The following is a 26,159-nucleotide window of genomic DNA, read 5'->3' on the forward strand; positions in this document are numbered from 1 at the left end:
TCGCAGACCTGTGTGTCACCACCCTCCCACCGGGCCATATCATGTTAACCCCTCCACGACTAATCCATAATCATCACCCACTCCAGCCTCTCTTCGCTCCCGTCTGACAGATCTCAACATCACCTTCGACTTCCTCGACGGCGAATACCCCTGCGATCCCGCCGCAGGTATCGACCTCTTCTACCCCGCACCGTACTATTCCCACTTCCGAACCGAGACCCTCGACAGCATCCACCAGGCCGTCCGCCGAGTGCGAGAACACATCGCCGCAAACGGTCCCTACGATGCCCTCATGATGTTCTCGCAGGGCTGTGCCCTCGGCGCCACTCTCCTCCTCCAGCACGGACAGGAGGGAACCAAGCCGCCCGTCAGTGCGGCGATCTTCATCTGCGGTGGACCCCCGCTGGGGGTCCTCGAGGACGCCGGCTACGAGATCTCCGACGCGGTGCGGGTCGCGGATCAACAGTCCCGGATGAAGCTGAGCCAGCAGGCGGATTCAGCTGCGATTCTGGCGATGGGGTCGTCGCGGTGGGCGCACCAACGCGACGGGGTGTCGGAAGCGGAGATTCGGGGGCGGCTGGGGGCGGGACCGAAGATTGGGATCCCGACGGTGCACGTGTATGGGAGTAAGGACCCGCGGTATGAGGCGGGCGTGCTGCTGTCGGCGGTTTGTGAGGAGGATCGGAGGAAGGTATATGATCACGGCGGTGGACATGAAATTCCTCGCACGAGTGAGGTGAGTAATGCCATTGCTGATATGGTCAGGTGGGCGTTGAGGGAGGGTCGTGTATAGATATCGGGTGTGTTTGTGCTGTGCGTATAGAAGTAGATATGGTATAGATGGGTTGTCGATTGCACTCTGGCACTGACCTTGAGCAAGTCATCTCTTGGCTGGTGCAGATTCATGGTATCCGGCTGAAATGTTCGGATTCTCCAGGGCACTTTCAAGGTTCTCCCAACTTGACACATTTCCATAACTTCGCGCCGTGTATTGGTTTCTTCCTGCAATATGAATGTCGATGAGCGGGACTACTCGTACTGTAATGCTATGCTGACGGTAGCGCCGATAAAAGTACGGCTTGCCTCAACAAAAGAATGTTACGGTGGACTTCTACTCTTATGACCACAATACAGCACAAAACGGAATTATATTTACATAAGTCCTATGGCATTTATCGTCATATATTCGGTGATAATATACATTTATAAACTTTCGGTCTTTTTGTGACCTGTGTATTTTTGGAAAGGAACCAGCCGCGATCATCTCTCAATAAATCGTTTGTCGATCATGGTAACTCAATCGGAGGTTTTGAAATCGGCACACTATGAAGCTCCTGTGGATTGTAGGGCGGTAAGTTATGCACAGCAAGCTCATTTGGTGGCTCGTTGCGAATATACCGAGCTTCTGGACGCATGGGACGACTGATGACCAGGGATTTGTGCCTGTTCTCCTGTTTCGTAGCCCTGCGTCGCAGGAAGAACAGTACTGCCGAGACTAATGTCACGCCCACTGCACATCCTACCACGATACCCGCGATCACACCGGAGGATAAATGCATGCTTGCTTTACCCTCGTCCCCGAGCCCGGGTTGAGAATCAGAAGTGTCCCGAGAGGCGTCATCAGCAACTGTAGAGTTTGACGAGGGAGAACTTCCAGAGCCAGAAACTGGAGAGGTGGAGCCTATGGTTGCAAAGTTGATTTTTTGATTCGTCGCTGCGCAAAACCGATCTACTTGCTGGTTCTTTTCATCGATGGCGACTAAGTCCTGGGAAGTGTCGAAACGGGACTCAAACAATGTAAACGTATTCGCGTCTTGATTTAGCATAATGTATGTCCTGGTAAGAAACTGCCTTCCGAGCTCTGGAAGCTCACCCGCATTTCCCAACTGCAAGGGGTTGATGAGGAGCTCGGGGGTTTCACCATTCGCACTGAGAGCGCCAGTCGTTTTGTTGATGTTAATATTGGGGACAACTAGCTCCCAGTCAAATATTCGAACTGAGTATTCCGAATTGATTGTAATGGACAGATCACCGGTATATCTGCCAGAGAATGTGGTTAGTACTATATTCAGGAACAGGACTGGTCTCAATACACACGCTCTTGCATGATTTGGGTATACCAAACCGTAAAAATATACACCAAACGATCTATCCTGGGTATATCTCTGCGATATATCCTCAAACCGATCAAAGTAAGGATCACGCGGCATGGTCATCAGAACCGGCGCATCTGGAGTTATGCAAGCTGGCATTGCGCGATTCGTTTCGTTAAAAAGACTGGCACGGGTGCCGTTGTCAAAATTGAGCGCCAGGTCGGAGATGGTTATCAGCATGCCGCTTGGGCATTCCGCGTTGCTATAGTCCAGGGCGTAGGTATAGTTTTTCTTGCCTTCTTGCACCCTAGCCCGGTCAAATCCACCGAAAACAAGGCTCCCGTCTTGTTCTTCCCCTCCACTCGTCCGACCCCACCACATAGCCCATGATCGAGATGCAATATGGCCGGCGTTGTAAAGCGCATTCAAAATTGTCGAGTTCCTCCCTAGGCCGATAGCGGCTTGGGGATGATATCCTTGCGCCCCCCAGTCAGCCAAAGGCAAACCAAGTGGAAAGTTCGTTAATGTTGTGTGTTCATCCAAGATCAGATCTTCCGCCGTCCAACTGAAGCCAGGGTAGGGCGGATTCTCCGTCAGGTAGGAACCGGGATTAGAGACGTCTTGTTCAGTGCTCGACGCTGACTCGTTGTATGCGCCTCCTCGGAACGACTCACAGCCAGCTGCCGACCAAGTGTCATCGCAGTGACCATCGATGCCGTAAACGAATGTATTGTTTAATGGCCTATTTATTGTTGTTATAATGCGCGAATACTCCCTATAATGCACCGGAGAACCATACCATTGAGGGAAAAATGCGAAATGTTGCTCTGGGTCTCCCACAGCTATTGATACTCCTCGCATTACGTTGTTATTCCCTAAAGTCACATTTCCTAGCGTCATTCCCACTGGATATGGAGCACAGTTTCCATCGCCATTAGACATCGCATTGTGTGGAAGTAGAGTTATAACGATTGTAATGGGGAAGCAGTGTCGTATGCGCATCGTGGAATTCCGAACCAGCTTTCGTAGTGTTGTTACGATAGCACCAAGGATAGAAGAACGGAGACAAGTTCATTTGGACTTCTTCCCTGCCAGACAAGTGCGCGAGATAAGCGTGCTAGCAATGAGGAGAGAAACAACAAAACCCCAAAGTACCCGCCCAAAGCCTGTTCTAATATAAAACCCCCTGTCCTAGGAAGAGAACTACATCTCATTGATACCTCTCCTAGTGTTACCATATGCATTACGGCACAGGTGCGTATATACCAAAAGCGGTAACTAGGCGCCAAATACGCCAATTAGAGTGATCCGTCTCTCCACTGTGATGAGCCTGCAGGCTCGAAGCCGTCCAGTCACTTCGACTGCCGATAGACCAATGGCAAGGCCTCCTAATAAACGCCGGGGCTACTTCATGACTAGGTGTGTTGGTCTACGTTTTGAAAAAAAAAAAAAAAAAAGAAGGTTCTATTTCCGGCAGCTCCATAGATACTTGGGACATGTAATAAGTTTCCCGCATACCCCCAATAAATGCAAAGACACATAATGTAACTTCAAAAATTGTAGAAAGATACAATTGACAAACAGGCTCCATATTTAACGCTCTGTGGACATTTGCCCTACATAGTTTCCATAGCCGCATTCATCAGGTTCATAAACATTTCTTTTTCAATAAAGACGTCTTCCGCGTGCCAGTCTGTATTCTTGGTCTGGGCGCGCGTGCGGTCGCCATGGCCGCTGTAATATGAATGACCCAAGACTGACGCGACGTTGTGAAATCCCTTATGGTTTAAGGATGGCGGGAGAATTTCAATAATAGTTGATCGGGGTGGCAAGAACATGCTATGAGTCAGCCCAGCCCCGTGTACCCCCAGCAGGATATCTGTCCGCCTAATGATTTCCAGTTGTTTGCGAAATGGGATGGCGGCGAAATCGATCGACAGCACTTCAACATTCGGGAATCGGGATTGTATGATTTTCAGATACTCTTCTTGATCGATTAACCGTCGACTCTGTGTCCGGTTGATAAAAGTCAAGGATATATGCTCCGTTCGTTGGGGCTTCCAGTCTTCTAGTCCATATAACCGAAGCACACGGTCAGTAAAAGTGCGCAGCAGCACCGAATCCGTGCAAAGAGAAGTTTCCCAATCTCCCTCCCAAAATGGATTGCTGGCACCTGCCAGTGGGACAATGATATTTTCAGACGTGACCTCGGCGGGTAGATCTTTGATGCGCAAGGGTGGCTCATTCGATAAAATGGACCAGAGATCAGAGTATGGACCGTCTTCATATTCATCCAAAAGGACCACCTGCGTGTTGTAGCTATTAGCCGGAGCTAACTTTGGGTGCGCGTCGTGTAGCTGCTGGCTGATGCTAAGCACGTCCATGCTCATGGTAATACTAAATATTTCCATCATAGAATGCCAAAGGTTGTGTGAGCCTTCGCGCTTAACCAGAACCTTGTATTTGGGAGGTATGTCCGGCGCTCCATATTTCGTGATCTTCTGTAGGGTCACCCAGTCATCAAATATCCCATGCGGACCAGATCCGTACCAGTACTTCCGAAAGTTGCCGTATAGAGGAATAGAATCTAGTGCGTCGGGGACATCTAGTTCCCCTAATTCACATTGCAAGTCAAATTTTTGAGTCTTCGGGTCATAAACGGTGTTTTGCCCTATACAGAAAGTATCGACCCGGTGGTCAGCCGAGACTGAGACGTGGAAGCATGTTAAAGGTGAGGGCGAATCCCTCGTGCAATACTCGACGGCTGCATTGCCGAGATTCTCGAGATAACGGGCACCGAATCGGTCTGCACAAAAGAGCGACTCGGACGAACCCTGAGATGAAAAGTCTGAGGTAAGACTCGGCGATTTAGCTGCTTCTGAAAGAGGTTGATCTGGTGACGGTGATAGGCGACGGTCATGGAGTGGGTTGGGATTCTTCAGCATGAATATTTGATAAAGGGAGAAAACCACAAGACAGGCCACGATCAATGTGTACCGACGTCGTGACGGCATATTATATGACACCATTTTCCCATGTCTTCTGTCCCTTTAATGGCCATTAAATGCTATCGAGTAGCGATCTTAACGATGCATGCGGTCGGTGCAACAGAGATGATTCCAGGGCTGAGGCTTATCGAGGCTGAAGACACCCACCACACCTACTGCGTACTGCGTACGTACAATTCTTAACCCCACTTTGTGGGAGGGCTAAGGGCGCTAATGCCGCCAATTGAGCCCCGTATTAGGACGGCGGCAAACGGTGAAACATCACTGGCTCTTGCAGGACCACTTCGATTTTAGGACATTTAGCACGGATCATTCCAGTGATAACTCTGTACTGCTTATGGCCCCTTCAGATCTAACCACATTATTTCCAATTTCTAGGGGCTTTATGCGTGTGACGAGATTGTTGGTCATACATTGCCTATAACAAAGCTCAACCCCCCAACAAAACACGGAAAAGGTCGCTTAGCCACTGCTCGATACGTAACGGTACCAATAGCGGGAACTTTTATAGAGTTACATGTGCATCTTGCATCATTCTAGCGCTTTCTCCTTCATCTCCTACCAATCTATGTGCTTATCAATGTTCCTCACGAGATCGCCTGTATCCTGCAGCAAATAAAGTGGGATCTGGACTTTACTCGTGCAGATGTATATTTGTTGATGCGACTGCTCGATAAGCTGATGCTCTGTTTAAGTTGGTTGCTTATGACAATGACCATTGTTGATGTGTTCCCTACGTAAGTGAAGAATAAATGAGGCAACGGTTTAGACGTGGGAATAGGCTACGTCAAGTAAACTAATGTCAGACCAGCAAATTGGCTAAACAATCGTAGAGTTAAAAATGCAACGTCTGGTATCTCAATATCTACCTACAATGGCTATAGATTGTTCACTTTAGGGCAATATCCGGCACGGATACTTGAACCAACTCTCATTCTCACAGGCACTGACAGCCAAGTGGTTTCCAGTTTTGATTTCATGATTCATTCTTTTACATTCTCCTCCGTCTGCAATCGGGAGCTATACGGTCGGGACTTGTTATCAAACCTACATTCGGAATCTGCCAGGGAGTGAAAGGTGTCTACTTCACACAGGAAGAAATGGAAACATATTGTAAAAATAATTACAATAGCGCTCCTTTCTACACCATTGTACACTTGGCTTAAACATTAAATGCTGTAATCCTGAGATGAAATAAGAATTGTAAGGTATTATTGACAGCAGCGATATGTCCGCCAGTTGACATGTTTTACGAGAGGGTATGAACGCTGTACAGCGCTAATTTTTTTTTTTTTTCACGATGCAAGTAGCATACGCTTCAGACACCCGAATCGTGCTGCGTCACATCGTCCGAGTGAGCGTATTTCTTCCAGCTTGCGCAGGTGCTATTGAGGGTCTCGTAGTCATAGAAGATCTCAGATTGCCGCTCAAGTAGCTGCACGGCAAAGCCCTCCGAGGTATGCCAGGCAATATGGCAGTGCATTAGCCAGGCCTGAATTATGTTAGCATCGCGCAAGGGAGATAAGGAAGATGTACTTACACCAGGGTTGTTCGTCTTGAGAGCAATAATCAAGTAGCCACTCGCGGGCAGCATAGCCACATCTCTCCGTGGGGGATTGATCAAGGTTAGGGTATTGTTTTGGATGAGGTCGATGTTTCCATATCCTGAGTCGAGGACAAGAAAATCATGGCCGTGGAGGTGCATGGGGTGGTCCTGCGCGAAGGGCGAGTGGATAACCATGTACACCCACTGGTCGGCGTCGGGAAGATGAATGACCCGCTGTTTTTTCGTCCAGGTATTGTTACCTTCAGCGACCTGCAGGAGGGTTGGGTATTCCCATTGCGTCCGGAAGGACGTTTTATTCATCGTCCAAAGCAAGGCATTCGTGGCGACCTGCAGGGAGACTTCCTCCTTTGCGACCGTGGCAGTATCAGACGCATTGACAGGCAACCAAGGAACAAGGTCGGAGGACGATTCGTCGGCACAAGAGTCAGTGTAGCTCCAAGCAGAGGTGTTTGGGTCCGCAGTTGATGAGCTATTGTAACGGACGATACCCTTGACGTTGTCGACAGCATCGGTTTCAGAACAAGATTCTTGTGGGATCGCGCGGAGCCAGAAGTCGCCATTTTGAAGATCTTTCGCGGTGACAATGACATCGTAGCGCTGCCCCATGCCAATGCTTAGGTTGGTCGTGTTGTAGGGGACAATTGGGACAAAGTCTGTGGAGATTACTTCGAGGGTATGGTTGTCGATCATAAAACGGAAGTGGCTGTCCGCTGCGGCGTTGACTAGACGAAGGCGATAGCGCTTGTTTGCCTCGAATGATGTCTCGAAGCGAGACCCAAGCGTGTCGTTATAGGTGTTTGTTCCGTTGATGAGACCATTGGCAGCAGTAGGTGGCCCTCCGGTTGCCGCTTGTAGCACAAGATTATCAGCGGTGTCCTGTCGAGTCAGTAGGTTGGAAATATAGCATGGCATTGCGTACATACATGATACCAGTCATTCAGGAATACATGGCCCAGGTCAACGTCGTAGTTGGCCGTGGCAGGGCCGTTGATCAATATTCCACCAAAGACTCCATCCCATGCTTGGACGAAAAAGTGTGAATGGTACCAACCTGTGCCGTATTCGACGGCACGCCACCGGTAGGTGTATGATTCCCCAGGAGCAATGGGGCATTGGGTAATGCTGGGCACACCATCCATGAAGTCAGTCCAGTTTTGACGGATACCGTGGAAGTGAAGACCAGTTCCATTGTTCTGAAGAGAACTTGTTACATGAACAACTATACTGAGTTAGTCTCGTGCGTAATGGAAGTAGGGTTGGATAATCGTACCAACGGTGTCGCCCCAGTCAGCAATAATGGTCGGCCCTGGGAAAGAACCGTTGATGAGCTGTACGGGAAGCTCAACCCCGTCAGGGGCGGCAGTGGTGTTCTCGATATTGAACCAATATTCCCGTATGACTCCCGTATCTGGAACGTGCTCATAGTAGTCGGTGGAGATATCGAAACCATTGCTCCAACATGCCATGTTGGAGGCGCTGTGAACGCAGGAATCGGACCTAGAGGCGTGGGCGACTCCCAAAACACCTGGCAGCGCAACAAACGACGAGAAGACGGCCAATAGACGCATTGTGTACAGTGCTTGCCAGTGAAGGCAATTATTCAGAAGGATCTGTTTAAGGGACAAAATATCAAACCCCGGCCATCCCTACTATATAGTACTTCTTCCGAAGTACTTCCGATAAACTGTCCAAAGGAGCCTGGCTCGTCTAGTATCTACCTAATCTTACCGGCATACGTCCTACGTGAGGGTCTGTGGGCCCGGTGTCGCCTTGTGATGATGTGGAAGCGTGTGGCTGTTCGGATAACCGTAGTTGATCGGCATGGTTAGCCTTGGCTTGTAAATGTGTTCCTGGTTAGGGCTGCTCCGCTGGGTGGGTGACAAAGCCGCTGCTACTGCATTGCGTAAGCGTCGTCCAGGCATAGACGACGGGATTTTTCTACACCACTGAGACATCTGGCTTGAGAATAACAGTAAGAGAAATCTAGCCATTCTCTACCGACTTTTTTCTAGTTGAAGACGGCGTTCGGAAGCAGACCTTCAACATCGGACATTATCCGCATCTAAAGTTCGATAGGGTTATTCAAGCTTTGAAAGTTTGATCGGGTCCATCAAGAGCCACCCGCTCCGCTTTGTCATGGGGTGAAATTTTAGCCTTGTGCTATCCTTGGATCCCCAGGGGCACAAATAGTCACTGGGACCATTGAATGGCCGCGTATTTCTCACCTTGGCAGACCCAGGCTTGCTAATAATATCGGCGCATACGTACGCAGTACATAGTAGAGAATAGTGGTCTGATGGTCGTCACATCGATCCCCTTCGCAAGAGCATAGGTCCTCTATATCTTCCTTTATTATATCCCGCTGTCAACATCGTTTTCAAAAGCCTCTTCACCCCAGTATACTTATTGCTGCCATACATAACATCTATCACGGTGATATGCACCTCTCCAGTATTTTCTCACTCCTCGCAATTCCTGCCTGTCTTGCCTCCACCCTCCGCCATGATTCCCATCATGTAAAGCGCGGATCTGAGACTGATGCAACTCTCTACGCCTACGGAACCAGCACCAACGGTTGGCCCATCGCCTACGGAAGCGACGATGGTTAGTAGGCTACCCAACTGGTCTCGATTCTCCAGAAGTCCTAACAAAGCCAGGTCTCCTGTACATCGCGGAGTCCCCGAACAACAACTCCTCCAAGTTGACTCCATTAACATGGGACCTCCCCTCTATCACGGACGAATGCTGGATTGCGAACGCATCCTTCGTCAACGGCACTCGTGCCGGCTCCCTCTTCATCAAGCCGGAGGACGAGTATGCCCTGGGGGTTCTGCCTATAACCCGTGTGGCGTATATCAATGGGACAGTTAGTGGTTTTGCATTGTTCGCCTCGCAGCTGGTGTACAACAATAACACCGAGTTGGAGGCGCAATTCTGGGCTGCGACCACGGACACTGATGGACTTTATAAGTTGGTGTGGAATGCAAATGGAGTGGTCAGCGAGGGGGATTTCCCGGTTGTGGTTAAGGGATCTGAGGATTAATTGGTCAATCTGACGGGATTTATGGTCATATTGATGAGACGATTGGTGTATATAGGATACTTGAGGAAGTATATCGCGTTGCTGATGCTGTAAAGAGTAAGGAACCCCGCTGTATTTCTTCCCATCACGTCTGCTTGGAATTCCCCGTTCGGAGCGCGATACTTCGCTTGACGACAGGGAATTACAGTGATATCACCATGCAGAGCGCAACATCGGTTTCTGCGTGTCGGATATTGCTCACCGGCGTCGGGCTTTGAACGGGTACTGACGGCAGTTGACCTTCCTTTTTGGGAAACCTTTCTATACCCTCAAGTATAAGAAGAACCCATATTAAACGAGACTGCCAGGACCAGCCTGTTGACAGCAGATTCCCCACCATGGCACAGAAATACCGTGTTCTCCATTTGGGAGACAACATCAAGTACAACCACGATGTATACCAACGCTTCTCCTCCGAATTCGAGCTGATCCAGCCCTCAGCGGCGGAGCGCGAACGCGACGAATTCAAGCGTGCCCTGCAAGAACGTCGCTGGGGCGACTTCCACGCCATCTTCCGTCCCTTTTGGAACACCGGCGGTGAGATGGGCCGCTGGGACGCAGAGTTGATCCCATTGCTCCCATCCTCGGTACGAGTCATGGCGTCTGCAGGCGCCGGATATGACTGGGCAGATGTCGATGTGTTCGCTCAGCACGGTATGCGCACCTATTGACACAAAATCAAATATCACAATTCTAATTATCTAGGAATCGTATACTGCAATGGCGCCGCCGCCTCCTCTGAATCCGTCGCCGACATGACCCTCTTCCTCATCCTAGCCGTCTTCCGCAACCTCGCCTGGTCGCACCAGGCCGCCCATTCGCAGAACCCACAGCAATTCGCTGACGCACATAAGCACTCGCCACTGACGGCGCGGAACCCGCGCAACCACACACTGGGCATCATCGGGCTGGGTCAGATTGGGTACACCATCGCGCGGAAGGCTTACGCTGCGTTCGGCATGCACATCCTATACCACGACCTGGTACGCAAGGGTCCCGAGCAGGAAGCGGCCGTTGGGGCGAAGTACTTCGCAGAGCTGCCTGCCATGCTGGCGGAGTCGGACTGCGTAGTCGTTGCGACGCCCTTTGCGGGCCAGACGCTTCTAACAGCGGACACGCTGTGCCAATTTAAGAGGGGCGCTCGATTGATCAATATCGCGCGTGGGTCGCTGCTGGATGAGGAGGCGCTGCTACAGGCGCTCGATGAAGGGCAGTTGTCGGCCGCGGGGTTGGATGTGCATGCTGCGGAACCATATGTGCATCCGCGCCTGGCGAGGCATGGCCGCGTGATGATGATGTCGCATAATGCTGGAGGAACCGTTGATACCCATGTGGGATTTGAGCGATTGGCCATGGAGAATATCGAAGGATATCTGCTGCGAGGGAAGGCATTGACGCCGGTGAATTTGCATATGCTGCGAGGGGAAGCTCGACTGTAGATTGATGCTAAAGTAACTCAAACGGAAGAGCTATAGATATTGCTTTTTTCAAAGATATATCAGCATCGCCTACACTTTGACACGACTGGAGTACATCAAGACGTACGTAGATAAGTTAATGGTTATATTATGTTATGTGCATATTGATGAAACGAACACCGATAACTGAATAAGTCACAGGTCTAGATTTGAGAGCACCGACAATGGAGAAAAGAATTATAACTACCACGAAAACACCTCCTCATACAGATCAACTGTCTTCCTACCTTGTCTCTCTCTCACGGCCGCTCGCAGGTCATCACCCATGCCGCCTGGACCACAGACACTCACGGCCATAGCGCCCACCTGCTGCGCCATTTCGGTATCCAAGATCTCCCGAAAAGACGGCTTCCCAGAATAAACGTTTACCGGGACGCTCGGTGGCGCGGAGGTAGCCCACGGCGTCTCATCCGAGGAGTAGAAATCGTCCGAGACGTTGCCGTCTGGAGACCCTGTCACATATATTTGCACTGATAGGGCAAAATCAGGGAACTGGAAGTACGATTCCTGCTTCCGTTCGCTGGAGACTTGGAGCGCGGGATGGTTGAGGAGGGAGGACATCCACGGCTGGATCCAGGAGAGGTGATCTGGTGAGTTGACGTTAGCCCGTGCGTTGCGCTTAGGAGAATAAATGGTACAAACCTCGACTACGGACTGCCCATACGAGCTTGACTCGTCGCACGGCGATCTTGTGTGTCGCAAACCCGTCGACAAAATCGTGCATATAGGACAGCGGGTGGGTGATACCGATGCCGCCCGCAACCAACATAACAGTTCCGTACGAGGAGAGCGTATGGAGGCCACCTTGTTCCAGTCAGTAAACAGATATATTTGCATATTAATCGACCGCACACACGAACGTACCGAACGGGCCCTCAGCAAACGCTGTCGCACTGAACCGCCCATCATTCGATTTGTCGACTTTATCTAGCAGTTTCCGAGTGAAGCCATCACGGCGCTTAATCAGAAATGACACCGTCTGTCGGTCCTCCTCGCCCAATAGGAGATTGAATGACTCCTGCGAGCCGCGCTTCTCCCAGGAGCCGCCGCGGTTCGGTGAGGTCCATGCTATCGAGAACGGATGCGACGTCCACAGCCCTAGTGAGGGAATGTAAAGGTACATGTATTGGCCTGCTTTGAAGAACCACGAACGCGCTAGAGCCACATCCACACGAGCCACGTCACCGGGGAGCAGCTCCACTGTTGCTGTGGTCCGTTTCTTGCCGAAGTTGCGCCAGATAAGACTCGTCAGGCGGGCGGCTCTCTATACTTACGGTCAATGTAAGCCCTTGTTAGGGGCATTGGTGACTTACGTCTAGTCCCCACAGGATTACTGTGGCCAGCAGAACACGCTGGAGGGCAAGGCCCTCAAGATGGTACCATAGCCCCACGAAACCCATAATGGCCAACAGGATGTGAAAGTGCAGGAAGGCTTCGTAAAACGCGTGCCGAATGGGTGATAGTGACTGGAAAAAGATCATCACGAACGCTATGAGAGCCTGTGAATGAACATCATTAGTGGTAGTAACTCCAGGCTAGCAATAGCCACTTACAACGAGGCCGTATATGAAGAACGGGGTATGCCACATCACTTTGGTGACGACGATCATTGGCACTAGACAGTCATCAGCAAACGTCTCCCTGAATGGACAAGAGTGTGACGCACTCTCTCGCGCTTCCGATGCAACAACACAGCTCATATGAACAATGGCGCCAACAATCATCAGCCTCCCAATCCACCGATGGAATAGATTGAACGTGTCGAAGCTGATCCCGAGCAACCAAATGAGCGGGTTGTTGCGGCCCGCGGTAAGGACCAGCACCGGTGAGTTCATAACGGCCAGATGTCCAGCGGCATACTTAACCTGGAACATGACCTCCTTGTAGTCCTGCCACCAGTCGATGAGGACGAAGAAAAAGATCATGTTGATGGCGAGATATAGAGCAAGTAGAGTGACCTCCGGTCGCAGTGGAATAGTGCCCATATGTATGCGGCCCAGGAGCCGAAACTCGCGACTGTGTCGTCTAGTCAAGAAGGGCGCGTAGAAGAGATGTTTCTTCAGTTGCGCTGTGAGGATGCTGTTTTGCGAGAACTTCTCTTGATCATCGCTCTCGAGAACTTCCTGCAAACGTCGGCGATGTCGGAACCGTACGATACTCCGGCCTACAAAGAGCATGACCAACGCGCCTCCCAGAACGTACAGCGGAGTAGCCAGTGCTGGGTTCATGGGGGGATGAGGGCCGTTGCCTCCTTCGGCTCGGTGCTCCCCAGGCTTCAGCTCGTCAACCCCCATGGCCTTTGATCTAAGATGAGAGTTCTAGTCCAACCAATGATGAAAACCTGTGCAAGCAGCAACAAGCCGCCAAAACGCCCCAGGAGCAATGTACCATCAAAAAAGAAATTGAACGCGCACGAACATGGGGTGGCCGAACAGATATAATCCATTCATGACGTACACCATACAGCCTTACAATGCCGTCATCTACTATCTACCGGGTGCCAGGAGGCTCTGGAACGGAAGCATTGGACCCAGCGACCCCGCAAGCGCCACCAGATCTACCGTGAAGATGTTGGGTGAATTGGCGGGCTGACCTAGGAAGACAACTGTAACAGGAGGAATGTGGGGAATCGCAAATGTCAGGGTCCATCCTGAGATCTGGATCATCGAGGGAGGGACTCAAGTGCGGAGGAGCCCAAAAGCCGACAGACAAGTCCAAGGCACAAACTAATGAGTTATGGAGTCATGGACTCGGCTTTCGCCCCGGCAAGTAGACTTTGCATCCAAACTGAAATATCGTGACAAGCCCCGGGTGGTGAGTTGGTGGGAATGAAACAGCGGCACCGAAAACGGAAACCCGAGAACGTGCGTCGGCTTCCACCACCGCGGGAGTCCCACCGTTCAACAAGTCCGCGAAGACAGTCCAGGGCTTTGGAATGATCGACAGTCCCAACTGTTTGGTCATTGGCTTTGTGCAAGTCATACCGAGGTTCGGCGTGTCTAGGCAAGGGACGGTCCTCGAGCACTCATGTCGTCTGCTTTGGGACTATACGAAGGCCGGAAGCCAGAGGAGTGTTAACATTGGAATCAGGAATTTTCTACTCATGTGAGACATGCCCCTGTCCCTGTCCTTGTCAAGTTTCAAAGAGATTTGTTCCTGTTGTGGATTTTTGACGGATGACAGACATGTCACGTCACGTATTAGTAAACGACTAGCGGAGAACAAGATCTGAATTGCTCCGTTGGAAAGATAAGCCGTTGATTTAACACGCGCTTAGGGTGGATAGGGCTGAGGGGCCGGGTTGCAACGCTATGGCGTAGACATAAGCAGGGGAGGCTTGATGCTTAGGGTTGTCTAGACCCCTGTGGTTGCAAACCGTTGAATACCACCGTAGGCCCGACACGCCAATGAGAGGAGCTTTCGACCGGCTGCGAACAAACTCTGATGGGCACAAAGTTAGCTAGCATAGGACAAGGAGAGGCACGCTTCATCCACCGATGCAGTGGAGCCCGGCAACCGTGACAAGGTGGGCTAAACCTAAGACTAAGAAATGAAGTCTGGCATATTCCGATAATAGGATGCTGCAGAATATGAGAAGTGGATGCAAACCCATCCGCGAGCTGAAAATCGTGCGTAATATCATCTAGATTGTTAGGTATAACCAACACGCGAGTAGCAGGCCTGGCTTGGTGTCTTATTGTAATGAGAGGAAAATATACAGCTCCGGGGCGCCCATGAACAATCCCCATCACAGAAGGCACAAAAGAATTACAGCATGTATGCGCCAAACCCAAGTTATACCCCTTTATCCAAGTCCATCCATCGAAATACATATCACAGCCAAGAGAAATAAAGCATAAAAATCGTACCAGATACATTATGATAGTGTTTGGAGAACCAATATTATTCACCCGTCGAAGTCGTCATGCGTGGAGACTGGGGCTTTTTTTGGGGTTGCAGCCGGCATTGCTTCGACCTCTTAGGTTTCTGGGCTTTAGCAGTTCTCTTCTCTTCCTGGATACAGGAATAGTCCGCCACATCGACGCCTGCACTATGGCAGAGCGAGGTACATTCGGATTCGACGACTTTCACTAGGTTGGAGGTGAAGCCGTAAAAGGCCGGATTATAAGCATTGCGAGCCCAATACATCAGTTCAGACGCCACACGACCCAGATTTGGAATTGACTGCGGGGAGATTGGAGGTGTATGTGGCGTGGGCCTGGGTTCCTCTGCTTCATCACCGGAAGTTTCCGTGGACGAGGGGAGCGACCTTGACACTGGAGACGGCGGTGATGATGAATCAGAGGAAGACATATACCCCGTATCAGAAGCAAGGACATGCAATAGGTGGTAGACTGAAGCAAAACCCAAGAGAGTAAGCTCTACGGGATCAAGTGGCAATTGATTGAACCAAGTGATAGCTTTCTGCATGGTGAAAGATGCCGGCAAGGAATTACCACCTGTGGTTCGTGCGGTAAAAATCGCGGCGACCATGGCGCAACGAACGGCAATAGAAACCTCTTCACGCACACTCATAGGTAAAGAGGTGTCCAAGAAATTTAGCGTCTGGTTCTTTTTGTTCGGGCCCTTGTCTTTGGGAAGGGCGGCTAGAACCCTTCCGATATTGCTCACTCGGTCTTGCTCGAAGAAGACAGCCATCATCACCAGAGCCCGAGTATGGGCCGCAGAGGGCTGGGGAGCAACATTGAGCGCCAATTTAATCTTCCGCTTGAATAAATCTCGACTCTTTTTAGCATCTGGACCACCAGAGCTGGCCTCGAAATATTTAAGAAGAGCACGCTGCAGCAGGTGGCTTGACCACCACGCTGCAAGTGCATCCAGGGAAGATTGAATGGCCGGGTCTTCTTCCACCACATCAAGCAGGGCCTCGTCATCGTCCGCCCCCTCCTGCGTTGGGCGGTTCCAGGTAAGATTTACCGCGCGCTGGATAATGCTGTCAATCATGACCTCATCGCTTTCTAATTGAAGCAGGGCGGCCAGATGGGCAGGAAGCTTGTCCTCGTGATCATCAGACAGGGATGCATTGATCTGTCGTGCAAGATCCCACTGGTATCGAGCGAGAGAGCGGCCAACATCGTTCGACGTGTTAAAGCTCCAGGAGCCAGGCTCACCTACACGCCAGAGGAGAATGCGGCAATGCAGGGCCTTGAGCATCATTCTCATTGGGCTTCGAGGCAAAGTTCCGGCGGCGAAGATGGTCAGGACTAGCCGACTTTTGCTCACTTCAGCGTCGCCGCCGGCGAGCTGTGCATCAATTGCGATATCCCACGTCTTGACACGGCCTTTTTCATCTTCTTCGGTGATTCCTGTAGCCCACGAGTAGAGCTTCCATCCCAAGAGACACCGGATAACGTACTCAAAACATCTTGAAGTTACCACATACCACTCGTGAAAGAACCGATGGCGGGGTACCCCAACCCGCTGGATACTCGTCAACCATGCTTGGCGTCTAAAATTACTCGACGACAAGGTAGTTTCACAGGATGACTTTGTGGAGGCGAATGGCCGAGACGGTCCGGAGTTGAAAAGGTACACGAAAACGATGAACGCGCTACCCACCACGAGGATGGCAAGGATCAAAAAATGAATGATAGCGCGAGCATGCCAAGACTGACAAAAATTTCGCGTCAGGGCGGCCCAATTATGGGCAGGGGGTTCCCGGAGGCCGTTGAAGAAATGTAAGGGAAGAGCGAAAAGTCCCTTTGCGGTTGAATCGGATTTCTTTTCCGTGCTCATGCCCTCCAAGACCATCAATCCTGCCAATGCACCGAGCATGTACTTGTTAGGATAATGGGACCGCCTCCGACCGCCCCCTCCGGTCTGCGAAGTTGCGCCACCACCATTGCTTGGGTACTGGATATATGACTGATTAAAGGAACTGTCACTCGCTGCAGAGTCTCGCATTCGTTTGAAAGAGTCGGGCACCTTCATCAACCCCTCTGGGGGGTAAAGGGAGCTCGGAGAGTGGTCACTGGAGACATCCTCGGCGTTCGAGAACACACTCGGAGAGGAACTGGCACCGGATTCAGTCGAGACAGTGTAGTTACTAGGGGATGAGATAGAGGCAGCCGAGGTCATGTTCTGATCGACGGCTTTGTCCACTTGTCGCAGTCTATTCTTCAACCCTGTATTCTCGTCCTCCAGGCGCTTATTGCGGATTTCTAGGTGGCGGATATACTCGGTAGCCTTGGAAAGAATGGATGCTTTGTTTAGTTGCTTCGTATGGGTGACGCCCTCATCTTCGTCATCGAGGATACCAACGTTCGAAGCTTTCGTAGCACGGAGACTCGGGACACTGTCTCTCAACTCGGCAATCTTCTCATTCAAGTTGGCACGGTAGCGTTTCTCGACGACATTGTGGGCACGTTTCTTGGCGGGCATCTTCTTGCCATTTTGGACCCCTCCTGTGACGGTTGAGCCGTCGTCGTCACTACCGGACTTGCGTTTGCGGTTGGCGCTAATTAAGGACATCGGAGAACCCGAGGCTGTCGAGAGCGGAGCATTGGATGCGGCCTGGGCGATTATCCCAGGACTGTGATCAGACGGGAGAAAGGAGTCGAAGGGGAGGTTTCTGCCATCTAGCGAGACGTCGGGGGAGAAGTCTTTGTTTTGGGGATGACTGGATTGCTGTGCAGTGGAAGTATTGGGTGATGCGAAAGAAAAGTCGAAGGAGGACCTTGGAAGGTCTTTAGGGGGGTCTAAGAGTGAAGTGTCGTCCCATCTCATCCACTGATTCCAATCTTGCTCTCCATCGTCCGAGCTGGATTGTCCGTAGTTCTTCGATTCCGGCTGCGAATCACGTCGGGCGGAGGATTGGGGGGGAGAGAAGAGTTGGAAGTCGCTACTCATGCCAGGGACAGCCATGATGTCCAAGAGGGTAGGCGGGAAGCATGCAGGAGACCGAGGCAATGAAAATCAATTGGAGACGCCAGTGGAGCACGACGATAAGGGGGATAACGGCGAGATAGGGATCACAGAGTAGATTGGTGTCTGTCGACGGAGGAGTTCGTCGGAGAGGATGGAGGGAGCGGTGTGTATATGTACCAGTCTGAGTCCGAGGGGAGGATGTTCGGGAGGTTGAGGGGACGCCAGGCACCAGAGGGGAAATTATGGCTCACATGAACCCACTTGAGGGGATTCCGTTCCGGCGGATCAGAAGGTTCGTTGGAGATAAGATGAGATTGATATATCCATGCAGGAGTATTCTGTGGGATACAGAGAGAGCATTCTGCACTGGAAGATCAGTCAGCAAGAAACATGACCGACAACAGAGAGACAGACAGACGGACGGAAGAAGAGCAGAGAAGATGGTGGTGGGAGAAGATGCGAGTTTGGCCACTGGATGGAGATCAAAGTTGATGGTTGGTGGTCGTCGTATGATCGCGGGAGGGACTTTCCGGCAAGCCGAGTCTTCGTATTCGCCTTCTTTACGCTACCTTAGGTGCGTATTGTATGTAAATATGGTATTCTCAGTACGATGACGTCAACGACGATATAAATAACTTCATACAATCAGATCATCTTTACTTCAAGAGAAACATGAATCAAGATAGAGCTGGTCGTCTCTAATGCAAGCATTTATTCGGTGCTTTGGAACCCATTCTACGCATAAAAACTAGTTCCGAATTGACAAATGGATAAGAGCGTATTGTTGAAATATAATAATCACGAGCGATAGGTAAATCATCTAGTATCAAAATCCGAGATAGTGGGTGCCTTGATTAACACGGGGTATGCCAGCTGTTGAGTTATTCTGCCCTATACCAATCTCCCTGAAAAAATTCACCTGCCCTTTATCAAGCACAATCACTACCTCCATCTTCTATGACTTGCAACCATGTCCTCTGGATGACGGGCCCTGGCCATTCGCCTCGTACCTAAAAGTGTTTGGGCATGAGGTGGAGATGATCGCCGCCGTAGAAAGTCTTTGTAGCATTCTTTCCAATGTATTATTTTATCTTATGAGGGCCTCCAGGGTGATCTCCCATGAATTTACTGGAATCATGGACAACCCCATGGACTACTAATAAACTCCGGCCGCAGTTGATGTGATCCAGATATTCAGAACCGTTCATCTCGGAAAACGGAGAGTGTTCAGTGCCCTGAACGATGGCCTCGGCAAGTTGCAGCTGGCCCCGACGCGCTCGTTCAATCTCTGCCGTACTTGTCGTGGTCAGATCCCATGCCAGTCCGAGCTTTCCATAGAGCCAAAACAGGCTGCCAGGTCCCCTTCATACCAGTGTCTACCGTGGCGTTAGTCTGCAGGAAAGTTATGATTGAAATTGTGACTGGCATCGCCACCAGCGGCCAGAAAGAGCCCGTCCAAGCACGCTGTAGATGAAACATCCTAAGCCATCGTTCCATCTGTAATTGGCAATGGCTGTGGGCAGGGGAACCTCTGCCAAAAAAAGCAATCAACGAAAGGTACTGTTGCTCCCAGGCCACAACTGCAAGTCGGACAAATCTACCTCACCCCAGATTGTGGGGTTTAGACCAAGGAGCCAACCGATATGGGGGAAAAAAAAATCGCGGCTCGCGTTGTAAGGTTCGTTGTCAGTGTCGGTGTATTTATGGTGGGCACGGTGACGCTGCACCCACCATAGAATTGTTCTTTGATACTGTGCTGCTGAACGGATGGCAAGAAAGAATTGCGATGTGGCACATGCTTTGTACGATCTGTGTGACCATAGTCGATGATTTCCTGTGTCTCGAACGTCAGCCTTTGGCAACTTGGATGTAAATGCTCACTGAAGCTACCTGCTGTGAAACCCGCACCCCCGAGGAGACTAGATATGATTACCAATGCTATTGTCCTTCACTGAAGCGAACATGGCAGGCGCCAATGAAGAAAAGAATAGGACAGCCGATCAGAACGCTTACATTTGTCCAATTATGAGATTTATAAGACCATTTTAGTTCTGCAGTCCACGTCCGCTTGCCATGCATATTCTGTCTAGCCATTGAGTTGGCTGCACGTCGTAAAGTGAAGTGATCTCAGGGAATCATATAGGAGAAAATGCGATTGTTTGTTTTTGCACTGCCCCAGGAATATATGGCAAAGGCGCCTGCTGGAGAGATACTCAATGTTGCCCAAATAACCCCCCTCCCCGTCCTCGCTTACATATCCATGACGTCGAGTGATGGTTCACCGCAATGTCCACAAAGCTACGCAGGAGTTGGGCCCGAGAATATATACACAACGTCCGTATTATACATTCACGGTTTGCATACACGGTTGGCATATTATCCTGTAACCGTGGCCAAATGGCCCTCACACATTGAAAGAGATCCATAGAACAGTCATTGTTCAACGAAATTAGCCAATAAAGGACCAACACATTGCCTCTCTGCCTGAGCTTCCTGCAGCTGGACTTTCCGTACAGGAGCAGTTTTCTCTCCCTCTGACCGCTCCTCAATCCTTACAGAGCGTCTCCGTCAAGAAGTTGGGGTAGGTGTGTTGTATAAGACAGAAAAGCAACCAGAATTATATTCAATTTTACACAAAAGTCAATGAATTTTCATGTTAAACATAATATTATCATTGTCAATCAAAAGTAGTCATTTTGACCCTTTCTAACCCGTCCTTTGTATGTTCATGGAATGTTTAAAAGCAACAACATCATTGGGGAAACCGGATGGAGAAATCGCCACTTTGTAGTTGTCCGGAATAGTATCATCAGGAAACCGACATTCTAGAAAAACTCTCACTTTTTAAGACAGTTATTAGAGGTAGAACTGACCCATCTGCTACAATATGCTCAATATTGTCCTGCTGTCTCATGGCGCGAGGCCTCGAAATATCTGGGATGCCTCCGTGAAGTCCGAGACAGCCTTCCACTGTCTCGGAACGCGAAGGATTAGGATTATTACCAGACTTACCTCTCTCCCTTTCCTCTAGCGGCCGCCCCCGCCCCCCCCCCAAGCAGGACTGACATACTACTAAACGACTCGCCGACCTTATCTCGTAGGACTCGGGGCAGATCTCTGAGTGCAAGACAGCCAACTGGAACATGGATCACATTTGTTGTCGTCGCGGGAGTGAAGCACCAATGCAACCCTAGGTTTTTTTGGCACGTTCTAACTGACAATAGTGTGTAGTTAGTGTCTAAACTGCAATGGTAACAGCGGCACAGATGTAAAATAAAGACCCCAGATAATCCTCGTAAGAGAATTAAGAAGTTTGAAATTATCGCGCTTGCCTGTCTCGAGGACTCGAAGGTAATTCACATTCCCCGGCCGGCCCCTTGGTAAAATGTCTTGTGACGGCCGGAAGTGTAGAAGCCAGTAGAGTTATTTACAACAGCAAGAAGGCTAGAAGCTGCACGTCGTGTGGCTTAATATTTGATATACTGTAAAATCGAGAGTGCGGACTTGGATCTCAAGGCTCCTTATTGAAGCTTCCCCCATCCTCATCCACGACCCTAGAGATGCGATAGGCGTCAGTTCAATATCTTTTATACTCTCCCATAGACAACGCCCAACCGAGAGCTGCCCGCGTGTCGGTTATATATTAGCGAATTTTAGCCACTCGTGTGTTTAAATTGGGCAATTCCAAACTGCATGACCATGTGAGCGGAGCCATGTTTCCTAGGATGGGAACTGAAGCGCAGCAAATTAGCATCTATTCAACCACATAAAATCGCGGAATATGATGTCGACAAGCGCACAGAATATTGTTTGCTGGAAATCAGGATGGTGGCATGGTTATATAACTTGATACGTACTGGTCATGTCGGTAGGATTTTATTAAAAAAAAATAAGGGGGGATATCTTCCTTTACAGTGCCTGTGGTTGATATACTCGATTGGGCCCCATACTCGCCCTATATGAAACCCTCTGAACATGCGTGGTTCGACGCTGAAGGAAATGAGAAATCGTATGTGATTCTAATCTTAGATATCATCGGTACGACAGAAGAACTAGTGTGAGTTTGTTGAACCAGGGTAGAATTACTTTGACGCCTTGGCTAACTTCCCGTGTGGAGGCGGATTTAGGCGGTAACCAATGCAGAGGGGCAGTACACTAATATCGATACATGAAAATTAGTACATGTAATAAAGACATTAGTGTCAATAGAAAGTTGAGCCGACGCCGCCGGTTTCGAAGTGTGAAAAAGAGTACAATTTTTCTACTGGTTGATAGTCAGCTTGTCCCTCCGTTGGCCATAATGCTTTTCTCTGTCATACTCAACCGTACTGATGACGATACCTCTTTTTACTATGTCTTTAAGACGAGATGCCTTGTGCACTCTAGCCTGTCGACATATGACGCCGCTCCAATACACTTGGCTAACCAATTAATCGCCACTGCGGGATGCAGAGCAGCGCAGAAAGTCTGGTTGTCGGGTCCTTGAGACAAGCCCATCACATTTATATAGGACGCAATCACCTCATGCGGTCTCTTTGAGGCATAGCTCTTTAAATATAACGCAGTCTGTGGTCAAGTCAGAGACGTAGCCTAAAATATTTAACGAAATAAATATGGTTAGGTTCACCATCCGATGCGATTTGCCGAACAAATGCGTGTGCAACAATGTTCTTGCATACTAGGGGCCCTATTAGCGAACTGAGAAGTGCTACATATTCCTTGCTTATCGTCCTTGCTACAGTAAGACACACCTGCATCCGGTCGTATTTGCCGTAGAATCGCCATAACTTAGCACGTCAGGCTCGGTTACCGGGCAACTCTATTGCTAGAGGTTTATTTGGTGGAACTTGCCACCCAGGCCTGGATTCACCAGGAGATATCTCTGCTTAGTATACAGCTGCATTATATCGAGCCACGTGTGAAGATCTGCTCACAACCATTTCTTTCATCCTAACTCCTGACTTCCAGGCCTATTCGGGTCGCCCTTGCGTTAAAAATAATCTCAGGTTAGGACTAACAACAAATACAAGGTGGCATGTCTCCAATCTGCTCTTCATTAAACACCTGTTCCATTCTCAGAACATAATCTCTGGATCCCGTCGAATATTAATTTTGAGCATGCTAACGTGCCGTCAATCTCAACATCAAAGGTGGCTTCTCCCAATTGGTAAAGGCAAGCTGATGATCCCAGTCATTATGAGGCTTCTCAAGACTCATGTCAAAGTTCCACAATAGTTGCGCGAGAATCATTCGCATACTTCCATATGCCATGCTACTATGTGTTAGCGAAAATTATCACGAGTAAGGAGGGTTACCCTACGTTCTTCCAAGACAATTACGAGGCCCGTAGGAAAATGGTTGGAAAGCTTCTTTGTTGTCGTGTTTGAAGCGAGGATCGTTGTCATTTAGCCACCGTTCGGGGATGAAAGAATCCGGTTCGGCGAAGTTCGAGCTAGACTGAAATGCAGATAGAAACCCTACGGATACAGACGTCTAATATTCATGTTAGTAAGTCATCGTAAGTTCCCGGAACTGGGTACTCACACCAGCGGGAACGAACTGGCCATTAATCACAGCACCCCCTGTCGGAACACATCTTGGGTTTATGCCGGCAAGAGGTGGATATTTTCGTAGACTTTCCTCCAGAACCGCAGTTAGATAAGGTATTTTCGCAGTTGCAAGTAGAGTTATATCCTCGTTTCTTTGGAAGGCCTTTCGAATCTCGCCGACCAGTCGATCATACACCTCCGGATGGGTTAACAAATAGTAACAGCAGCCTGAAAGCAGCGTGGCTGATGTCTCACTGCCACCAACAATCAGGATGCCCTGGTTTGATTCGATCTCATCTCGCGTCATTCCCTTTTCATCATTATGACGCAGAATGTATGACATGAAATCTGGGCGGCTCGAATCTCTCGCTAGGCGTCTACTGACTGCCTCCTTGGTATAGCGATAGTTATCGTTCCGAAAGAATTTGAGATTCTCGGGAATCGGAATGTTAACAAGAGCAGGAGGGATGAGATTGATGAACGGTCTCAAGAGCGTTGCATATTTTGAACTCAGGAAAGTTGCTTCCACCCACGGGTGGAGGGAGTCATGTCCTAGGCAATTGAATGTCTCTCCCATCGCGAGATCGCCGATTGTATCAAAAGTTGTGTAGTTCAGCCAACGTGTTATATCAATGGCGGTGTTTGATAAAGCAAAGTCTCTCAGTCGGCGAATAAGAACATCCAAATAGCCTTGTAGGATAGGCTCTTGTTCCTGCAGCGCCTTGTTGGAGAATGCGTGGGACAAAAGACGTCTCATACGAGTGTGATCTTCTTCAACGGCAGTGAGTAGATTGATGCCCAAAAGGTGGGTATAAAAATGTTCTGGATCTTTTTCGAACTCCCCACCCCCAGGTTTGCGTCCATATATCTCCTTCCATGCCCCTGCATTTCTATATACTAGCATGTTTGGACCCAAACGGACAACGTCACCATAATAATCGTGAAAGTCTTTGATCTTGTAATGAACCGTACCCCTCAACGTCAACAGATAATAGGGCGCCATGGACATTGAGTATAATCTAGGGCCTGGGTACTTCCGTAGAGGATGAAGGTAAAGGTTGTAGAAGATCTTGCATGCCGCGAACAACAATGTTATCTAGCAAGAGGTCCGTGGTTAACAGGAGCTACAGGTGAAAAAGAGGACAGGTTTTACCAAAAGCACTGATTGAACAGGAGAGTATTTAGACCCCACTTCTTGGGACGGCATCGATAGCATGATGACTGCGGTGTTGATATTCAACTCCGGTTATGCTGTCAAATGTGATATAGTCGGAAGGGTTGCTAGCGGAATCAAGAACGTATTCTGTCACTTATAGTAGTAGGCGACGCTTAACCGCAGACAATGCAGACCACCGGTAAGCAATAATGATAGATGAATGGGTGACATGATCATTTACCAATAAGTTGATAGATATAGGAATGCATTCTTCTACTAGCAGCACTCCCTACAGCCCCGTGTAGCAGGCCCCACTCTGTGCGGCCGTAACAAACTCTATTTCTCACTAGAATACTAGAATGGACTGTATGCAAGGATCGTTGTCCCACGGGATAACGAAGAATGAAGCTACCCTTCTTGCTCTAAGACATGCCAAATAACACTACCAAACAGACTAAATACATGTAACATACCTGGGTATATCATACCAGGACAACCCAACAGATGCCCCCTTTGCATTATTAATATAGTAGTTAACGTATTCGGTAAGCGGGCGCCGCAGAGCCGTATCCCATACTAATTCACCATTTTTTGAGCTCCAATATCTTTATCACCACTGGCCCAATTATAATAAGATATCATTTATAGCTCTATAAACGCCTTTAGATTATACATTTTAAGTATACATATATATATGTTAATGTAGAACTTAAAATACCAGTTTTAAGTAAATTACTCAAAAATACAATGTAATCTATATTACCTAAAGATATAGAAATATATATCTTATAAAATTTGGAGGATGGATTTAGACCTACTTTAATTTACTAATTTATGAGTATAAAGAAGATTAGGAAAAGGTTAGTTGAGCTATTTGAGCTCAAAAAATGGTGAATTAATATGGGATACGGCGCTGCGGCGCTCGCTTGCGTGCGGCGCCCGCTTACCGAATACGTTAGATACTAAGCTGCTTACGTAGTTCATCACAATATAGTTAAACAAATAAAGATATGGGGTTATTTGAAGTGGAAGGGGGGAGGACTAGCGGGGGGAGCAATCATGCATAGAACATGCCTGTGCGGCCATAACAAACACTGGATTCTACTTCTCACTAAAATACTGAAATGGACTGTATGCGAGGATCGCTATCCCAGGGGATAACAAAAAATAATACTACCCTTCTTCTGCGACATGCCAAATTATACTATCGAACAGACTAAATACGTACAGCATACCTAGGTATATTATACTAGGATAACCTAACAGGCGCCCCTTTGCGTTATTAATATAGTAACTAGATACTAAGCTGCTTATGTATTCATCACAATATAAATAGAT

General features: G+C 49.2%; 9 protein-coding genes across 9 annotated transcripts; 2 read left to right on the forward strand and 7 right to left on the reverse strand.

Annotated features, from left to right (window-relative positions):
* Positions 1 to 1,160: 1,160 nt before the first annotated feature.
* Positions 1,161 to 3,250, reverse strand: BDV59DRAFT_175429 (aspartic peptidase domain-containing protein). The gene is made up of 3 exons (XM_073689256.1): positions 2,893 to 3,250; positions 2,098 to 2,835; positions 1,161 to 2,040 (listed from the first exon to the last, which is right to left on the reverse strand). The coding sequence occupies exons 1-3, from the start codon at positions 3,093 to 3,095 to the stop codon at positions 1,287 to 1,289; spliced, it is 1,695 nt and encodes a 564-aa protein (XP_073549173.1). The 5' UTR covers positions 3,096 to 3,250; the 3' UTR covers positions 1,161 to 1,286.
* A 290-nt stretch (positions 3,251 to 3,540) lies between these two features.
* On the reverse strand, positions 3,541 to 5,228 carry BDV59DRAFT_175432 (DUF563 domain protein). Its single transcript, XM_073689257.1, has one exon. It carries the CDS (start codon positions 5,120 to 5,122, stop codon positions 3,710 to 3,712), a length of 1,413 nt encoding a protein of 470 aa, XP_073549174.1. The 5' UTR covers positions 5,123 to 5,228; the 3' UTR covers positions 3,541 to 3,709.
* Positions 5,229 to 6,419: 1,191 nt separating this feature from the next.
* BDV59DRAFT_207063 (multicopper oxidase) lies at positions 6,420 to 8,236 on the reverse strand (the record flags this gene model as incomplete). Its single annotated transcript, XM_073694923.1, has 4 exons — positions 6,420 to 6,593; positions 6,642 to 7,544; positions 7,592 to 7,887; positions 7,939 to 8,236. 4 exons carry the CDS (start codon positions 8,234 to 8,236, stop codon positions 6,420 to 6,422), a joined length of 1,671 nt encoding a protein of 556 aa, XP_073549175.1.
* Positions 8,237 to 9,086: 850 nt separating this feature from the next.
* Positions 9,087 to 9,903, forward strand: BDV59DRAFT_175434 (uncharacterized protein). Its single transcript, XM_073689258.1, has 2 exons — positions 9,087 to 9,272; positions 9,326 to 9,903. The coding sequence occupies exons 1-2, from the start codon at positions 9,107 to 9,109 to the stop codon at positions 9,709 to 9,711; spliced, it is 552 nt and encodes a 183-aa protein (XP_073549176.1). The 5' UTR covers positions 9,087 to 9,106; the 3' UTR covers positions 9,712 to 9,903.
* A 35-nt stretch (positions 9,904 to 9,938) lies between these two features.
* Positions 9,939 to 11,189, forward strand: BDV59DRAFT_207064 (D-mandelate dehydrogenase-like dehydrogenase; the record flags this gene model as incomplete). Its single annotated transcript, XM_073694924.1, has 2 exons — positions 9,939 to 10,404; positions 10,456 to 11,189. Exons 1-2 carry the CDS (start codon positions 10,089 to 10,091, stop codon positions 11,187 to 11,189), a joined length of 1,050 nt encoding a protein of 349 aa, XP_073549177.1. The 5' UTR covers positions 9,939 to 10,088.
* A 129-nt stretch (positions 11,190 to 11,318) lies between these two features.
* On the reverse strand, positions 11,319 to 13,746 carry BDV59DRAFT_11165 (ferric reductase family protein). Its single transcript, XM_073686620.1, has 6 exons — positions 12,895 to 13,746; positions 12,782 to 12,843; positions 12,542 to 12,727; positions 12,093 to 12,492; positions 11,871 to 12,032; positions 11,319 to 11,815 (listed from the first exon to the last, which is right to left on the reverse strand). The coding sequence occupies exons 1-6, from the start codon at positions 13,520 to 13,522 to the stop codon at positions 11,412 to 11,414; spliced, it is 1,842 nt and encodes a 613-aa protein (XP_073549178.1). The 5' UTR covers positions 13,523 to 13,746; the 3' UTR covers positions 11,319 to 11,411.
* A 604-nt stretch (positions 13,747 to 14,350) lies between these two features.
* On the reverse strand, positions 14,351 to 15,001 carry BDV59DRAFT_11260 (uncharacterized protein). The gene is made up of 2 exons (XM_073686634.1): positions 14,724 to 15,001; positions 14,351 to 14,669 (listed from the first exon to the last, which is right to left on the reverse strand). Exons 1-2 carry the CDS (start codon positions 14,869 to 14,871, stop codon positions 14,491 to 14,493), a joined length of 327 nt encoding a protein of 108 aa, XP_073549179.1. The 5' UTR covers positions 14,872 to 15,001; the 3' UTR covers positions 14,351 to 14,490.
* On the reverse strand, positions 14,582 to 18,238 carry BDV59DRAFT_11245 (basic helix-loop-helix domain-containing protein). The gene is made up of 2 exons (XM_073686633.1): positions 15,098 to 18,238; positions 14,582 to 14,669 (listed from the first exon to the last, which is right to left on the reverse strand). The coding sequence occupies exon 1, from the start codon at positions 18,111 to 18,113 to the stop codon at positions 15,132 to 15,134; it is 2,982 nt and encodes a 993-aa protein (XP_073549180.1). The 5' UTR covers positions 18,114 to 18,238; the 3' UTR covers positions 14,582 to 14,669; positions 15,098 to 15,131.
* A 4,820-nt stretch (positions 18,239 to 23,058) lies between these two features.
* Positions 23,059 to 24,881, reverse strand: BDV59DRAFT_207066 (cytochrome P450; the record flags this gene model as incomplete). The annotated part of the gene is made up of 4 exons (XM_073694925.1): positions 23,059 to 23,388; positions 23,437 to 23,609; positions 23,661 to 24,761; positions 24,819 to 24,881. 4 exons carry the CDS (start codon positions 24,879 to 24,881, stop codon positions 23,238 to 23,240), a joined length of 1,488 nt encoding a protein of 495 aa, XP_073549181.1. The 3' UTR covers positions 23,059 to 23,237.
* Between the last annotated feature and the right edge of the window lie 1,278 nt (positions 24,882 to 26,159).

The sequence above is a fragment of the Aspergillus ambiguus genome (genome assembly GCF_047715705.1).
Source record: "Aspergillus ambiguus strain CBS 117.58 unplaced genomic scaffold BDV59scaffold_10, whole genome shotgun sequence".
NCBI classification, from domain to species: domain Eukaryota; kingdom Fungi; phylum Ascomycota; class Eurotiomycetes; order Eurotiales; family Aspergillaceae; genus Aspergillus; species Aspergillus ambiguus.

What these genes read in the sequence shown, in the direction of transcription:
- BDV59DRAFT_175429 (XM_073689256.1), bottom strand. Translation starts at nt 3,095, where the DNA reads ATGCGCATACGACACTGCTTCCCCATTACAATCGTTATAACTCTACTT. An exon ending in TTCGCATTTTTCCCTCAATG is followed by an intron (nt 2,836 to 2,892) that starts GTATGGTTCTCC and finishes AACAATAAATAG; the next exon opens with GCCATTAAACAATACATTCG. An exon ending in TACCCAAATCATGCAAGAGC is followed by an intron (nt 2,041 to 2,097) that starts GTGTGTATTGAG and finishes ATTCTCTGGCAG; the next exon opens with ATATACCGGTGATCTGTCCA.
- BDV59DRAFT_175432 (XM_073689257.1), bottom strand. Translation starts at nt 5,122, where the DNA reads ATGGTGTCATATAATATGCCGTCACGACGTCGGTACACATTGATCGTG.
- BDV59DRAFT_175434 (XM_073689258.1), top strand. Translation starts at nt 9,107, where the DNA reads ATGCACCTCTCCAGTATTTTCTCACTCCTCGCAATTCCTGCCTGTCTT. An exon ending in CGCCTACGGAAGCGACGATG is followed by an intron (nt 9,273 to 9,325) that starts GTTAGTAGGCTA and finishes TAACAAAGCCAG; the next exon opens with GTCTCCTGTACATCGCGGAG.
- BDV59DRAFT_11165 (XM_073686620.1), bottom strand. Translation starts at nt 13,522, where the DNA reads ATGGGGGTTGACGAGCTGAAGCCTGGGGAGCACCGAGCCGAAGGAGGC. An exon ending in GTTTGCTGAGGGCCCGTTCG is followed by an intron (nt 12,033 to 12,092) that starts GTACGTTCGTGT and finishes GACTGGAACAAG; the next exon opens with GTGGCCTCCATACGCTCTCC. An exon ending in ATGGGCAGTCCGTAGTCGAG is followed by an intron (nt 11,816 to 11,870) that starts GTTTGTACCATT and finishes TCAACTCACCAG; the next exon opens with ATCACCTCTCCTGGATCCAG.
- BDV59DRAFT_11260 (XM_073686634.1), bottom strand. Translation starts at nt 14,871, where the DNA reads ATGATATTACGCACGATTTTCAGCTCGCGGATGGGTTTGCATCCACTT. An exon ending in TGCCGGGCTCCACTGCATCG is followed by an intron (nt 14,670 to 14,723) that starts GTGGATGAAGCG and finishes TGTGCCCATCAG; the next exon opens with AGTTTGTTCGCAGCCGGTCG.
- BDV59DRAFT_11245 (XM_073686633.1), bottom strand. Translation starts at nt 18,113, where the DNA reads ATGGCTGTCCCTGGCATGAGTAGCGACTTCCAACTCTTCTCTCCCCCC.